Genomic DNA, 17947 nt, shown 5'->3' on the forward strand with positions numbered 1-17947 from the left:
CAGATTTTATTCAAGATATAGATCTGTATGACGAGTAGAGTACAAAAGAGACAGACAATTCAAACAGCATACACCTCCCTTGTGGTTGGCACCACAGGCATAAAAATCAAGAATAATGCTTTGTTTTCATAAATTTGACACGAAGGATACATTCCTAGAAGTATGACGAACCTGTGCACCTCTGAGGCAAATACTCCTGTTCTCTATCCAGGTTCATGCTTGTGTTCTTAATTACTGAAAGAATTACTTTCAGTACTTTGATAATGAAGTGAAATATTACTCAGTACTTTACAAAGCAGAGTGTACACTGTTGTCACTTAAATGTTCATTTACAAGTTGTATTGATGTATTTTTATCTGTAGAGCTACGCATACAAAGCAAACGGAATAAACAACTTGTGTATCATGTACTTGAAAGAAATAATGCAAAATGTACTGGATGTGTCCCTAACAGCCATTTGAGTCTTTTTAAAAATTTTTTATTGATATTGTCAATGGATTGACATGATTACAAGTCATATGGCAGCTTTTCAGCTTTACATGGTGACGACACTAGGTGCCCCTCCGAGCATTATTTCAGGGGCGGGCGGGCACAGAGGTAGAACCATCAACTTTCCACAAACCAGCTGCATAGCTTCCTCACATAAAAGAATTGTACAACTAAAGTGAGGGTTTGAACCAACAGCAATGAGAGGCAAGTGATTGGAAGTTAGCAACCTTTATCACACAGCCACAGAGGCCACACTAACACGTTCTATACCCTGATGATACAATCTGCAATACTTGCAAACTCAAAAGTTACCTACCTTTAAACCTTGTACAGACTCAAGAGTTACCTACCTTTAAACCTTGTGCTGACTCAAGAGTTACCTACCTTTAAACCTTGTGCAAACTCAATAGTTACCTACCTTTAAACCTTGTGCAGGCTCAAGAGTTACCTACCTTTAAACCTTGTGCAAACTCAAGAGTTACCTACCTTTAAACCTTGTGCAGACTCGAGAGTTACCTACTTTTGAATCTTGTGCAGATTAAAAAATTACCAATCTTAAAACCTTGTGCAGATACAAAGTTACCTACTTTTAAGCTTTGAGTAGACTTAAAGTTACCTACCTTAAAGCCTTGTGTAGACTGTACTCCCTTGTCTGTGGCTGAAGGAGTTTTTACAGGAACTGGTGGTGGGATGGATCTGCAATGTTAGTTAACAACACTATTAAGTTATTGCTATATCTCACTTCTTTTACATAAATCTGTTTAGGTTTAAAAAGGAAATCAAATTATTCTAAAACTTTCTAGTTTTGATACAACATGATGAATTTTTCATATCTAATTTGCTTGTTTTGTTGGGTTTTAGTCACATCAACATAATTTATACAATTTAATGTGTTACACCAAGATACAAAAACTCAACATGCCAGATTTCAACTGATCAAAGACATTAACCAACAGCCAAGACAGCCCTGTTTGCCCCTAAAATGTAAAGATATAATAATACGATATAGTTGAATGTAAATTGTTTTCGATAGATGATTAACAAAAAGTCATCTTAGAAGAATACTTACATAGAGGGGTTTACAAGTGAGACATTTCCTTCAGCTGAAACTCTCGGGTCTCCCTCTTTCAGAAGATCAAGTATCCTCATTCCATTAAATACAACACCTACAAAACATAGAGGTACTGTTATACTGTTATTGTACATTTATATGTAATGTCAAAAACCATTCTATTATCCCAATTTCATTAAATGCAACAGATGCAAAGTTAACATAAAGATATCGTTATACCTAACTTACACCTATGCATTTATGTATATTACAATCCACTGTTAATACATTGTATCATAATTTATTTGAGCCATGCCATGAGAAAACCAACATAGTGGGTATGCGACCAGCAAGGATCCAGACCAGCCTGCGCATCCGCGCAGTCTGGTCAGGATCCATGCTGTTCGCTAACAGTTTCTCCAATTCCAATAGGTTTTGAGAGCGAACAGCATGGATCGTGACCAGACTGCGCGGATGCGCAGGCTGGTCTGGATCCTTGCTGGTCGCATACCCACTATGTTGGTTTTCTCATGGCGCGGCTCATTTATGTTCCTCCATCACTTTTTTATGCAATGAAGTTCCATCATGGCACACACATTTTCCTTTACTAGGCTGGCTGCATCCCTTTACTACCCCTATCATCAGAAACCGAATATAAGGAATATATCTGAGTTTAATTGCTACAGCTTTAGTTTACTTTTTTAGTATGACAACAATTACAAATATGTCTTGTTACTACAGAAACTGATCAGTATTCACAAATATTTCTGCTGGACAATATGTGTTTTGTCATACAAACTGAACTTCCTTTTGTTGGTCAGTACTGGAACTGGGTAATTCTACACTTTCTAGCAACCGTTTGTAATGTCACCTTGACCTACTTATACCGGTCACAGCAACATGTGTAAGTGCACCTAGTTACCACAGAAACTACAAAATTTCATATCTACCAGAAACAGTTCCCTGGGATGCAAGTGTGATATCACCTTGACCCATCAGTTTCTATAGTAGCTCATCATTTAATACTTCCTGAAATGCAAGTGTGATGTCACCTTGAGCCACTAGTTTCTATAGTAGCTCATCATTTAATACTTCCCGAAATGCAAGAGTGATGTCACCTTGAGCCACTAGTTTCTATAGTAGCTCATCATTTAATACTTCCCGAAATGCAAGTGTGATGTCACCTTGAGCCACTAGTTTCTATAGTAGCTCATCATTTTATACTTCCCGAAATGCAAGTGTGATGTCACCTTGACCCACAAGTTTCTATAGTAACTCATCATTTTATACTTCCCGGAATGCAAGAGTGATGTCACCTTGACCCACAAGTTTCTATAGTAACTTGTCATTTTATACTTCCCAGAATGCAACTGTGATGTCACCTTGATCCACAAGTTCCTATAGTAACTTGTCATTTTATACTAACCAGAAATAGTTCCTCGGAATGCAAGTGTGATGTCACCTAGACCCACAAGTTTCTATAGTAACTTGTCATTTTATACTAACCAGAAATAGTTCCTCGGAATGCAAGAGTGATGTCACCTTGACCCACAAGTTTCTATAGTAACTCGTCATTTTATACTAACTAGGAACAGTTCCCCGGAATGCAAGTGTGATGTCATCTAGACACACAAGTTTCTATAGTAATTCACCATTCTATATTTACCAGAAACAGTTCTCTGGAATGCAAGTGTGACATCACCATGACCCACAAGTTTCTATAGTAACTCATTATTTTATACTTACCAGAAACAGTTCCTTGGAATGCATGTGTGATGTCCCCTTGACTGATCTTCCTTCCGCCAATCATTATTCGAGCTTGACTGTTAAACACACTCATCTTCTGTCCTGAAAATATACAGCTTCTCCTTGAGGGGATGGTGACGTGTAAAGAATCATCAGTTAATAGGAATGCAGTTACTGGCACATCTTACTTAGAAACATAACTTTATGTATATCAAATTTGTGACATGTTACAATGTACAAGTGTAAAATGATACATGTGTTTTATTCCCTGTGCTTGTGATGAGATACAGCATACACCAGAAAATATATTTCCCATAATTTCTTTTGTATAAGTTTGATCCTTATTCATCTCATTGATAATTCTTACAAACTTACGAAAAATGCTGATGAAAAATAATTTACCAAATTGTTCTGTACACGAACAAATCCTATTGTTTTCTGACACAAGCTTACATTGTTTTGTATATTTTCATGTGATTTATCAATCTTAACTGACTTCAAAAAAAAAAAATTGGCATGCAACTTACTTTTTTAACTTGTACACGTATGAAACAGCAAATCTCATTGTGAATGAAATAAACACAAGAAATAAACACTCTGATTACAGAAGACATTATTATTTTTGAACTGTGCAATGAACACATAATATATCAGGTATTATATTACCTGTGGGATCTATGCCAGGATAGAACTTCAGTAAGGTTTCTGGTAAGCATTAAAAATTACATAGAAACAATATAACAAAGTTAACAACTATCTTTTAACAAGAGAACCATGATGGCCTGTAATTGCTCACCCAAGTTTCATGGCTTAATTAAAGAGGTATCATGGCAGTTTCATGTCATGGTAATCAGGATTTATTAAAAAATTAAAATAGCATTATCAACCTAGGAAACAAGGATTAATTATTGAATTATTTTAAAATAAAACATGTGGTTTCAGACATGAAAGTTTGCAAGTTGTCCACCATACATATATAAACTAGAAAATGCTTTTGTAAAAAAGCGCATGTCTCCCCCAATGCAAAGTCCTATAGGCAAGAAGTCAATAGGGGTCAGGAGCGAAAGTCAAAGAGACACTGATGGTTGGCTGCAATAGGGATCATCTACTTGGCATGTCCAGTCATCCCGCTAAATTTCAACAGTCTTGGCCTAGTGGTTCTCAAGTCACTGTTCAGGCTCCTGTGACCTTGACCTTTGATCACGTGACCTCAAAAAAAATAGGGGTCATCTACTCTGCATGTCCAATCATCCTATTAAGTTTCAACATTGTAGGTAAAGTGGTTCTCAAGTTAATTCCAAAAAATGATTTTACATGAACAGGCCACTGTGACCTTGACCTTTAATAGACTGAACCCAAAATCAATAGGGGTCATCTACTCTGCATGTTCAATCATCCTATGAAGTTTCAACATTCTGGGTCAAGTGGTTCTCAAGTTATTGATCGGAACTGGTTATCAATGTTCAGACCTCTGTGACCTTGACCTTTAACGGAGTGACCCCAAAAACAATAGGGGTCATTTACTCTGCATGAACAACCATCCTATGAAGTTTCAACATTCTGGGTCGAGAGGTTCTCAAGTTATTGATTGGAAATGGTTTTCCATGTTCAGGCCTCTGTGGCCTTGACCTTTATCAGAGTGACCCTAAAATCGTTAGGGGTCATCTACTCTGCATGACTAATCATCCTATGAAGTTTCATCATTCTGGGTCAAGTGGTTCTCAGGTTACTGACCGGAAATGGTTTGCAATGTTCAGGCCCCTGTGACCTTGACCTTTCACAGAGTGACCCCAAAATCGTTAGGGGTCATCTGCTCTGCATGACCAATCATCCTATTAAGTTTCAACATTCTGTGTCAAGTGGTTCTCTAGCTATTGATCGGAAATTGTTTTTCATGTTCAGGCCCCTGTGACCTTGACCTTTGACGGAGTGACCCCAAAATCAATAGGGGTCATCTACTCTTCATGATCAATCATCCTATGAAGTTTCAACATTCTGGGTCATTTTTATTCTCTAGTTATAGATCGGAAATGGTTTTCAATGTTCAGGCCCCTGTGACCTTGACCTTTGACGGAGTGACCCCAAAATCAATAGGGGTCATCTACTCTTCATGGCCAATCATCCTATGAAGTTTCAACATTCTGGGTCAAGTGGTTCTCTAGTTATTGATCGGAAATGGTTTTCAATGTTCAGGCCCCTGTGTCCTTGACCTTTGACAGAGTTTATATAGTTTTATATAGAGGTTTATCCAAAAAAACACACCAGCAGAAACAAAATGCAATGGAATCTAATCAGTACACAAGAAGATCTAAATTCCACAAATACATATAGAGAAAAAATGACCCATTCCCCTGGTGGCCATGTTTTTTATGTGAATTAAGAAAGCAGCTGAACAATATTGTATTTATACAGAATCATCAAGAATTATCACTCACTTTCACTGATAATGGGAATGCTGATACAGAGGAGATTTTCCATGTTTTCAGTACAGTAATATAAAGAAAACTAGACCTGTATCATGGGCCATCTTTTCTGCTGGATCAAGATGGCTTCAAAACTTTAAGTATGTGGTCACCAAGAACAGTTCTGTGGGTCACCAAGAACAGTTCTGTGCAATCATTTTGAAATTCAGCCAATGGTTTCTGAGCAGAAGATTTTTAAAGCTTCCACATTATATATAAAGGGAAGGGTAAATTATCAAGCCACAGGCATCCATGTTTGTTTTTGATAAGTGAAAAGAGCCAGCCAAGGAACATTCCTTCAAAATAATTTCAAAACAGACCAGTACTTTAGGAAGAGATCTGTTTAGCTTTCTACTTTCGGTTCTAGCAACCCCTGTATGAGCAGAGCAAGACCTTTTGCATAGCTTTGAAAGAGGACTATTCAAGGAGGATCCATGTCAAATATCATCAACTTCCAAAAGCTGGCTTTAGATGAGATGTTCCTTAATGAAAATATGAACAGACAGATGTTCCATAGACAACAGACAGATGTTCCATAGACAACAGACACTGAGTGATCACAATAGCTCAATTTGAACATTTAGTGCTCTGGTGAGCTAAAAATGTCTACTTTGCCAGGAAAAGACATTCTATCTTAAACACTTATATCTGAAACACTAGAGACTGCTTTTGACAAAAATGTATGCCTCCCTATACTCTATGAATGGATATGCAATATCTGGTCACAACACAAAGACATGTGTTGGAAGAAAGACAAACATTAAGCTGTTGAGTAGTACAATGCTAAAGATACAGTTCTATTTTTGGAGAAGTTTGGTGTAGTATATATACATGACTTATACTGCATCAAAATATTACATGAGTATCCTTGCAAAAACAAGAGCGCATAATTTTGCAATAGTCTGAGTTGACCAGCACAGTGACAGTATATTGACTTGTCACTTATTCTATGAATATCTTATAGAGAAGTAGTCTGGACAAACTATTGTAACAAATGGATGGACAAAAGGTTGACAGAACAGACTGACAAACAACACAAAACCAATATATTTGCCCATAAATGGGGAGATGTTATAACACTTGAATATTCCAGATCACTCTTCCTGTACTCATCAACTGTCTGAGTGAGAAATTGGAACACTGTCAAAGTATCTCAATGAATAAACAAACTATGATGAAAACTTAGTATGCCTTTTTTGACTTAAAAGATAGAAGTCAATGTGTAGAGATTTTCTGTTTTCTATGCTCTTTAAAAAGTGAACATTTATGCCAAGTTACATCACAGTTCCTAAAGCGATCATGTAGTAATGGAATGACAACAGAAGACAGTAACTAAATCTAGTGTCATAAACCATATCAATTTTATTTCTAACACTATCCAGATGAATGCAGTGCTGGTATCCGGCTTAATATATTAGTCCCATTTTGATACAGAGTTGTGTAGACATCAAACTCAGTGCCAGTATGTCCCGGCAGACCACACTGTTCCAGTGTCCAGCAGGCTACAGAGATATATTCAATGTCTTGCAAATTTGTTTCATTTATTCTCCAAACAGACAAAACTCAGTGTAGAGATCAACAAACACTAACATAATCATAATGGTTTGCAGGAATACAATCTCTTTGTTTTAGTACACTGTTGATTATTTGAACTCCCAAAGGCAAAAATAACATATAAATTAAATATCGAAGAATAATGAGACTATTTGGATTCTCCCCCTCTAGTTTTGTTCATGCTAACACATTGTGTCTGAGTAATATGTAACAGCAAATTGGTTAACACACTTTACATGACAGCGAAAAATTTACATCATTCTGTAACTAGTTTAACAATAAGTTATGTATCTGTAACATTTTGTTTGAAACAATAACAGAAATGCTAAATGCTAACACAGTAACAATATGCCAACAAAAAGTGCATTTTCTCAATGTTTGATATTACAAAAACTATTTGCATTTGTTCTGGTAAGGAAGCAAATCCAGCATGAAACTGCTCTCTTTCTAACTCTGACAATAAGAAATCATTAACAATAAATACAATGTTTAAATATTTCTCTTTCAAAAAATACATAAAATGCCAAGATTTTTTAACTTAGCAACTGTTTGAATCTGTCTTGATAGAAGTAAAAGATGCTGAAAACTATTTTCAGCCTCAATGCCATTGTGACCTTGACCTTTGGCATAACAACCCAAAAACACATTTACTAGCAACATTGAATCATTCTATGAAATTTGAAAGTGATACGCCAAACAGTTCTCTGTTATTGATAACAACCATTTTTAGCTTAAAGGTCACTGTGACATTGATATTTTACCTACTGACCCCCATAACAACAACCATTGTCCATCTACTGAAAACAGGAACCATCACATGAAACTTTAAATTCTGTAGACTGCAAGCCTAGCAGTTATTGATTGAATTTAATGTCACTTTGACCTTGACCTTTCACATAATGTCACTTTGGGGGTAGGGTCATTTACTGACCTGAAGGACGATACTTTCCCGTTATTTGTAAGAAAATATTTTCAGCTTCAAAATCACTGTGATCAACCCAATTCTGCTAAAACAAGATTGGTCATTCACAGACCACAGGCAATATTCCTATAAATTAGCACAAAGTCTACAATAACTGATCATAAAATGATTTTCATTTCTGTATCCCGAATCCAGGCTTTATTCTATCTATTATCCAGATAAATGACATTACGCCGTCACTTCTGGTTTATCAAATGTGCAGAACTACCTTAACAAGCAAGATATTTGTGACCTGAACTACTATATACTCCAGCTATCAAGTTTCATATACCATTTTCAAACCTAACAGAAACAAGCAAATTCGATGAATTGGAATCCCCCGCCGAAAGGGTCAGAGTTGAGGAACGGCAAAAAAATATATCCTGCAAAAGGTTAAGAATGTTACCAAGAAGCAAATAATTTCATTAGTCAAATCAAATTAAAAGAAAATGAATGGTTTATTTGGGGGTGGGGTGGGGGGGGGGGGGGGGAGGATACAACAGTTTACATGTTGATTATAAATATTGGTAGAAAACGAAAAAAGAAAAAAAAAAAAAAAAAAAAAAAAAATGGGGGGGGGGGGGGGGGGGGGGGGGAAGGGGGTGACCAATGTAAGGTGGTGACCAGGTGTAGGTACACAACATCACATGTTTATAATAAATGTGCATGGAAAAGAATGGAAGAAGTTTAATGAAATTCTTCCAATTGGTTGGTTTGTTATGTACAGATCTGTGGATTTTTAAACAATTAAAGGGCAATAACTAAATGGAAAATTGACCAATCGAAAAAAAACTTGAAGGGCATCGTCGCAGTATCTTGGTTCATGTCTATTTCAAGTTTGATGAAATTCTACCTGCTAGTTACTGAGAAATGGCTGCAGACGGACATTTTTCATTAAATCAAGGGCAATAACTCTGAGGGAAATTGACCTATCAAAAAAAAAACTTGACGGGCATCAGCGCAGTATCTTGGTTCATGTCTATTTCAAATTTGATGAAATTCTACCTGTTAATTAGAGAAATAGCTGCAGACAGACATTTTTTATTAAATCAAGGGCAATAACTCTGAGGGAAATTGACCAATCAAAAAAAAAACTTGACGGGCATCATCGCAGTATGTTGGTTCATGTTTATTTCAAGTTTCATGAAATTCTACCAAGTAGTTACTGAGAAATGGCTGCGGACGGACGGACGGACGGACTGACGGACAGACTGACGGACGGACAACGCCATTTCAATACCCCCCTCCCGATTTCATCGGCGGGGGATAACAACACAACAGCTGTCTTTCAAAAACGGTTGATTGATTACTATTTATTATTTATTTGGGTTTTACGGTGCACCAACACAGTACAGGTTATATGGCGCCAAACAGGACTACAAATTTTGGTTTCACAACTCATTTACATCGAAATTACTAAGCAAGATTACATTGAGAAATGTCAGTTGTAGCTATTATCTATCTATTCATTAAAGTCTCTTCTATGAAAACTGTTATGTCACTTCGACTGGTGTCTTTAATAACTACTGCATGAAAAATCTCATTGTATTAACAAAAATGGGTAATTGTTTTTATAAAGCAGAGAAAATGCCTTATAACATTATAAAAATATCATACATTTTAACAAAATTGCAAGTCACCCATCAAAAATTCTATATTAACAGAATCTTTTGGAAAATAAATGAATTGCTATTGTACCATCCAACACTAAAATACAACCATTTCTTTCTTATAATGCATTTCATGACCATGTCTAGTAACATATCACTTAGCAATATTACATCAATAATCTAGTTTTAGTAGATTTCATTTCGGTATGAAATAAATGGGTGTGCTTGAAGTGTGAGGGCCAGAGGCATTCATGCCTACTTTAAACACAACTATGCATTTCAAACCAAAATGAATTTTTTAATCAGGATTTGTCTGTTTTTCTAAGGTTTTTTGCTCTTTCAGTCACACTGTTTAAATTAATTTATTGCTGCATGCACACTTTTCTGAAATTACAAATTGTATTTTTGGAAAAGTAAAATGTTCTATTAACTGTTTGGAAACGATGTATTCTTTACATGGGCAAGTTCTGGTTAGAGGGACATATTTCATATGATCTGAACTTTGTGATCAAATGATTTGACCTCTAACATATAGAGCCTTCAGGGTCAATAGATCTCATATGAATTCAAATAAGTAATACATATATATTGAAAATCAAATTAACAATATCATTAATATAACAATAGAAAATGTAATTACATGACACTGTTTAGCAAATAAAAATGACTAACAATTCAGAAAAGTCCAATGAACTCTTATCTAAAGAAAAACCTTTAAATTTTATCTAATATAAACTATACTGTATATATAATTTAAATCTGTACATTGAAAATACAGACCAGAGAGGGAAGGCTTCAACTGAAGAACTGTTGTATGTCAAGGAGCTGCCTTTTAAAAACCCCAAATCATGCCCCTGGATGTATGGCCAAAGATATTGTTTTTTTAGGTTTTATTTTTAAAGGTGAAGATCATATGAGGTTTAAGGTCATCTATATACAGGTCAGTTTCTAGGTCTTGCCACAAGGCTTGTTGAGTGTGAGTATAAACTAAATTAGGTCTTTTACTCGGGCTGTAGGACCAAATATGTTGTTTATTAAGGTCCTAAGTTTGAAGGTAAAGGTCAAATGAGGGTCAAGTTCATTTAAATATATGTGAGTTTGAAGGCCTTGCTACAAAGATTGTTAAGTGTGAGCATGAACTAAATCGAGTCATTAATGTGGGCTGTAGGTGACCTGGTTTGTTGGATGACAGCTCATGAACACAGATGAAGGTCAAAGTTATTCATATATAGGCCAGTTTGTACGTCTTGCCACAAGCATTGTTGCGTGTGATTAAAATTTAAATTGGGTCATTAATGTGGGCTGTAGGCAATCTGGTTCATATTAATGGATGAAGTTTGTAGATCTTGCCATAAGGATTGTTAAGTGTGAGTATGAAAAAATTTGGGTCATTATGTTGGCTGTAGGCAATCTGGTTAGTCCGGACAGCTGGATGGACGGACAAAGAACAGTTCAATCGCTATATGTCCGGGGACATAAAAGGCTATTAGTAAATTGGAATCCTTGATACAGACAGAAAAAAGTCTGTCTGCAATCATAATGTGCAATTAAATTTCTACAACCAGAACTCATGAGATGTACAATGTTAGAGTAATTCACACAACTGTTTCATAAGTTTGACATTTCCTCGGTTTATGGTGGCAGGAAAGATCAAAGAGAAATTATTAGAATGCATGAAATATATCATGTTATAATTGTACTTGCTGATCATTTCTACTATAATTGCAATATATCAGTCAAGTGGTTAATCTAGGATGAATAATGAATGATCAAAAATGGCTAACATGAAATTCAAAAAGAGTAGCCGTGTTCTTTGCTTAAATGTCAATTCATTTTCCAGTTTATACTTTTAATGTCATAAACAAAAACATAACAATACAATGATGTATTTATTCTAATTGAGCTGTGACAGTCATATTAAATATTACTTTTATGTCTGCCTTCTAGCTTTAAAAGTCATCCTACTGTAAAATCCTGTAAATAAGTGCTTATCTGTGGCTGACAGAAAGGGAAATTATGCTGTTTTTACCATGAACAGAAGCGGTATATTATATAGGAGCATGGTGCTCACCAAGTGTAAGTCAGTAAAACATACTGTATGCCATGTTACATTGGCACTGCACTAATTTCAGTGCAGTTAGCACTAGCAACTACTAAGCTAATTCATAACTGCACTATTCTATGAACATTTTAACTGACAAATAGCAAATGCTAAGAAACTTCACAAGAACTGGTAATTTTTATAAAATACTAATGAGTTCTTTATAATGATTGTAAAAATCAGATGTTTAATAGCTGAAATAAATTAAGGTTGATAACTAGATGACAGTCAGTACTATCATTAGTGAAAAGCATTAGCTGTGAGATCAACAAAATAGCTAGAAACAGTTTGGGTGAGTAATCCGTAAAACAAAATAAACAGATCTTTTCACTTTTCAAAAAAGTAAGATTTTTCTGTTGCAACCTTTTCTTTCAAGGACATTTAAATGTATAATATGAGCTGATATTGCGAAAAGATTATAACTCAAATCAATATGTATGAGAACACATCTCAACTTGATAGGTTCTCGCTCTCATCGCTGCCTGCAGACAATAAAATTGATACATATTTTCCATTTTAAATTCCACTGACTTTAACTGGTTTCTGTACAACTTGCAGATCTGATTTGCATAAATGTTAGAAATATACATTGGCACCTTGCTTAATCAAAACTGTGCGAATAAGTCAGATATCTCTGATTTTCAGTCTAGTGTTAAAATAGTGCTGCCCTAATATAACAAGGCTTTGAGTATACAACAAAAAATATTATTAAAAAGAAAATATTTTATTGGAAACTGAAATGCACATATTTCAGGATTTTACAGTACTCGAACATCAAACTGACATACTGACCATAAAGTTCAAGACTAGACAATATGTAATGAACAGACAGACGGACAGACAGACAGAGGTACAGAGTGTCTTCTACAGTGCTCTATTATGTACTCATAATGTACACTCATGCCTGACTGTAAGTTTGTAGGTGTAATAACTGTCATAGAATTGTGATAAAATGGAAATATACAAACCAACTGGGTTTTTGTCCTGTCTCTCCCAGTCTACTTCAAGAACGGCGTCAGTTCCGGACCTATGGAAGCGGATAACGTGGTATTTCCCATCATTCACCTTCTGTTGTAACGTGACAACTGGAATGTTTTCTTGACCCATATTGTACACCATAAATATATTTCCATTTACCTAAAAAACAAAACAATATTCTTTTCTTATGGAAAATATGTACTCAGAAAAAATGACAATAAGAGATACATATTTAGACAGTCCTTGCAGGTTTGCTGCCTATGCTTTACAGACAGCTACAACAGAGAATTTATTTTCAATAAACAGTGGTAATAAAGTATTAAAGATAACTGATCCTTTTTTTGCAACTAATTCCTGGTACCTGTATAGTTCAATGCCCTCCAGCTTTCATTATCTTTATGCAGGGTAGTGGATTTTGACATTGGACTGCAACAACCCAAGACTGTGGTTATGTATATAGTTTAAGCAAGCCAAAAATCTACCGTGTATCTCCTCCACTGTTTACTGTTGACTGGGTATATTTCAAATCACTTCATTTTGCAGTCTGGTATCAGTTAAATGTCCAAGAAGCTCGCAACTCTCTGCATAGACAGAGATTTTCTTTTTCATTCCATGTAATTCTTAGTGAATTAACCACTTCAGAGCAGAAGTCTCTGTACTGTCAGTGAATAAACACATCATAGTAATAACAGTGTTTTTCTATTTTCAAAGGGTATATTTCTGGAGATAATACTGTTTATATATTCATAAAAAAAAATGAATTTTCAAGTTACTCTTTTAGTGAAATATCATATCTGAAGTTGACACATAAAGCAGATGTCTAGAACTTTTTGCTTCCTTTTGTATAAACTTCTGAGATTTGCAGAAAGCAGTTCTTATCTATATATGCAACAGTAACATGGGCAATAAATTATTCTGCAATTTCCTAAATATCTAGCCCAATTCTCCCAGTATTCATCATCAAGATCAAGAGATCCCAATGTTCTCTTGGAGTTGGCCATTTTGATCAATTTGTTCCCAGACACTTTAAATATATATTATTCCCAATGTGAAATTAATTCTTTTATTGCAAATGGATATTTATGACAAAATCATTTCAATTATTATTAACGTCTGATTTGGCCAGACATTTTCACTGCCAAACTATTTTATGCTATCCTCAATTCTAACATGACCCGATTCATTTTCCTATAAACAAAGAAGGCTGAAAATTTTGTGTCATTATACAATTCATTTTACTGACATCACAATTATTATTTCATAGCATCAAACCGCGTAGCGGCATGCTGGAAAAGAAACCTACAGAAAACAGGCAAATATTTAATGGATGTCGTCAAGGATGCATTTTAAAATCCTTGTTAATGTGTTAGAATTGAAATAATATATCTCATTTTGTGATTTGCTCTTAAATAAAATCTTGTTTTGCGTTCAGATGTGCCCGCGTGATATAATTCCTTCGCATCTGAACTCCAACAGTGATTTCATTCAGTGAAAAATCACAAAATGAGATATATTATTTCTTAAGTAAAATATAATCTATTGTGAGAGCAGTTTCAAAAAACTCTTGTTTATTCCAAATTTGGCAATTTCTCTAAACATTAGAGGTTAAGATTGTTCACACTAGTCTTGATCTTTAACCTTAGGAAAATTAACACACTTGCCAGGTCATAAATTTGCATCCAACATAGCTGATATAATATGATTTTCACAGTGATAGGAACATGCAAATTAAGAAGTTAACATAATATTGAAATACCCTGAAATCCCGAAAATAAGCTGTGGCTTATTTTAAATTTTTGTAAGGATTTCGTAAGGATTCGGTGGCTTATTATCGAGACCGGCTTATTTTTGAGTCCGGCTAACTTTTGAGTACATATATTCAGTAACGGTTTAAAAACCAGCGTATTTTTGAGTACCGAAAGACTGAAGATATGGATTTCATATAGTTTGCTTTTTAGTCAAAACATCGACGTCGATAAATACTTATACTTCTGACATACCGGTTTTGTTACAATTTATTACAATTTCTTAATGAAAAGTATCCAATGCTAACAGATAATTACCCATTAAATATTTTTATCTGACCTAACAAACAAATACACCTATGATTTAATCGGCCAACGGGTATGAATAACTTACACAATAGGTGATAAACACTGCATTGTGTTATAAAGACTGGTCACTTTAATTAGTAGAATTAGTGACGTGACAAGAAGTATTTGAGACAGGTTTTTTTTTTTTTATTTATTTTTTTTTTGCTTTTAAAGTTTTAATTTGTCCATGGTTTTAAATATCAGCACAACTTACATTGTTTTAGGTGTTTTTATTCCAAAGTATGTTTTATTGCTATCACGTGTGGAAATAAATCTGCTATGTACACGTTGGTAACTTTTGCTATCTCATATGGTGTACTAACGAAGTCATTGATATTATTACTGATACAAAAAAAAAACTAGACGGCTTATTTTTGAGTGCGGCTTATTTATGAACCCTTTTTGCCTGTAGTGAAATGGTGGCTTATTTTCAAGACCGGCTTATTTTCGGGATTTCAGGGTATATAAAAATCTCTGTAATGAACCAATTGAGGTATCTCTAAGTCTAAGCCAGAAACAGTTCTTGTGTATTTATATTCAGCAAAATCATAAATTTGCATGTTCCACACAGTGGAAATATTCTATGAAGATAAAGGTACCCATACAGTATTTGTGTGTAGATTTAGTTACTGTGTGTAAAGATGGTGGCATAAACAGTTATTGTGTGTGAAGATAGTGACACATACAGTTATTGTGTAGAACACATACAGTAATCGTGTAAAGATGGAAACACAATACAGTAATTGTGTACAGATGATGACACAGTTACTGTGTGCAGAGATAGTGACACACAAAGTAACTGTGTGTTTAGATAGTGTGACACACACACAGTAATTGTGTGTAGCAATGGTGACACATACAGCATGTTTGTAGAGATTGTGACACATACAATAACTGTTTGTAGAGATAGTGACACATACAGTTACTCTGTGTACAGATGGAAATACATACCAGTTCTACTTCTATATAGTCATCTGTATCAGCACTGTCTACCCTAAGGATTTTTGCCTGACTTGTCTGTATGGTGGTGATCCCAAGGGCGAGATAGTCTGTCTTGGTGCTCGGACGTGCATCCTCTGGATACTCAAACACAACCAGCCCTTTACCAAGGCCAAACTGATATGTCACACTCTCTGCAAATATTTCCCGATTATTAAAATAATGTATAATAGTATAGTAAATTTTTAATGGCAAATGATTGTTTAAAGTCAATCATTATTTTATCATTTTACTCAGGAAAAGTAAGGAAACAGAAAATATTGTTTTATCAAATCACATCTTCCTTTTATCATGCTATCTGATTAAATTTGAAGTTGCAAAAACATGTGATAAATGGTCAAATCAGAAATCCGAGTTCAACTGTTTTTAACAGTTATCTTACTTTGTCTGTGGTAAAAGTAAGTAAAGTCTAAAAGGAAGTGGAAATGGTATTTTATAGCAACTTTCAGGTATTATCCTTATCTTGCATAGCTAGGTCAGGTTAGCAAAGTCATGAAAACTGAGCACACATGAAGTCAAAGTAAGAAATAATCTGTTGAGGCTAAGCTTGTCAATACGACTTGAGAAATAGCATCACTATAAAAACCAGGACTTAATTTTTCATCCACTATTCCACCTGTATATCACTTTAATCGTTATGGCATGTTTGTTGGGTTTTAAATCTCAGCATAATAGGGCAAAAAATGACCCAGGTGTTTCTTAGGGTATTATACCAGGCAAAAGTAGACACCTGGATAGATCCACTGACCTTGCACAGTCAATTTAATACCAATTTAATACCTTCCTCATTTGGAAAAATATCACAACCTTGAGCAAGAAGATGGAACCCACAATGGTAAGGAATGAGCAAATAGTCAGCAATTTCATTCACTAAGTCACGGAGGTCCAAGTCTCTGGATTATGAGTTCAGTACTAAATTACATTATATTGAGTAATTATTTTATATTTGGCTATATGAATACCTACCATCTGCACAGTGTGATCCAGTAAAAGACGTCATATCACAGTTACACTTGAACGAGTTCCACTGCTGTTCACACCTACCTCCATTGTAACATGACGTTGCCAGGCAAGTCAACTCAGATCCTGAAATTATAAGGTAACACACAATGCAATATAGCACAGAGTTATTCATATAAGCTATCCTATACTTAAAGACAGCTAAAAATGGTAATATAACACACTGCAAGAAAATATACATGTAATCTTGACCGCATCAGAATGTTTTCTTACTAATACCAACTAGTTCCACAGAACTGTAGACATTTTTATCTCTCTTATTATACTAAGAGTGGGAATTTTTGTGTATAAAATAGAATAATTTTCTCTGTAAGTAAAAGTGTTACATGCTTTCCTGGCTTGCAATATATCATAAACTTTGTAGAATATACATCATATACTAGGTGTAAATAATTACATGTGGGAATTGTGGAATTGCAACTGATACATTTATTCTTTTCTCATTGTCACGTCTATCCCCAGATGTCTACACAATTCTGACTTATTTTGAAATAAAATCTGTGATATTGCTAGAAACAAAAGGCAGATCAAAATTTATTGCCAGTAACAACAAAATGACATCAATAAGGTGAATTTTCCATTGTTTATAACTGAGCAAATCTATGGAATTCTTTAAATAATTTAGAAATCAGTTTAATGACCATCTCTGGACACAATGAGGTTCTGCAGTGGTCTCCTGCAATGTAACTATCAGCACAACAGAAATGCTGTATCCTGATTAACTGACTACAATACACTTCATTTTATTTGAATTTCATAAAATGTATATTTGCCTTATATTTTTTTTTATGAAAAAGTGAAAATTTAAGCTAAATATTAAAAAATCACATTAAGATTGACACTGTTCCCTTGGCAAGTCTTTACAACACATTTTTCTTTTCTG

General features: G+C 34.8%; 1 protein-coding gene across 5 annotated transcripts in view; it reads right to left on the reverse strand.

Annotated features, from left to right (window-relative positions):
• LOC123524527 (neurexin-1-like) overlaps positions 1 to 17947 on the reverse strand; it is a 201554-nt gene that overhangs the window by 7815 nt on the left and 175792 nt on the right. For all 5 annotated transcript variants that reach the window (XM_053539344.1, XM_053539332.1, XM_053539342.1 and 2 more), the window contains 6 exons: positions 17011 to 17130; positions 15997 to 16178; positions 12943 to 13111; positions 3287 to 3388; positions 1559 to 1655; positions 1110 to 1185 (listed from right to left, as the gene is read on the reverse strand). In XM_053539344.1, coding sequence (XP_053395319.1) covers positions 1110 to 1185; positions 1559 to 1655; positions 3287 to 3388; positions 12943 to 13111; positions 15997 to 16178; positions 17011 to 17130 — 746 coding nt within the window. The remainder of the gene's footprint in view (positions 1 to 1109; positions 1186 to 1558; positions 1656 to 3286; positions 3389 to 12942; positions 13112 to 15996; positions 16179 to 17010; positions 17131 to 17947) is intronic.

This window comes from Mercenaria mercenaria, chromosome 1, assembly GCF_021730395.1.
Source record: "Mercenaria mercenaria strain notata chromosome 1, MADL_Memer_1, whole genome shotgun sequence".
In the NCBI taxonomy this organism is placed as follows: domain Eukaryota; kingdom Metazoa; phylum Mollusca; class Bivalvia; order Venerida; family Veneridae; genus Mercenaria; species Mercenaria mercenaria.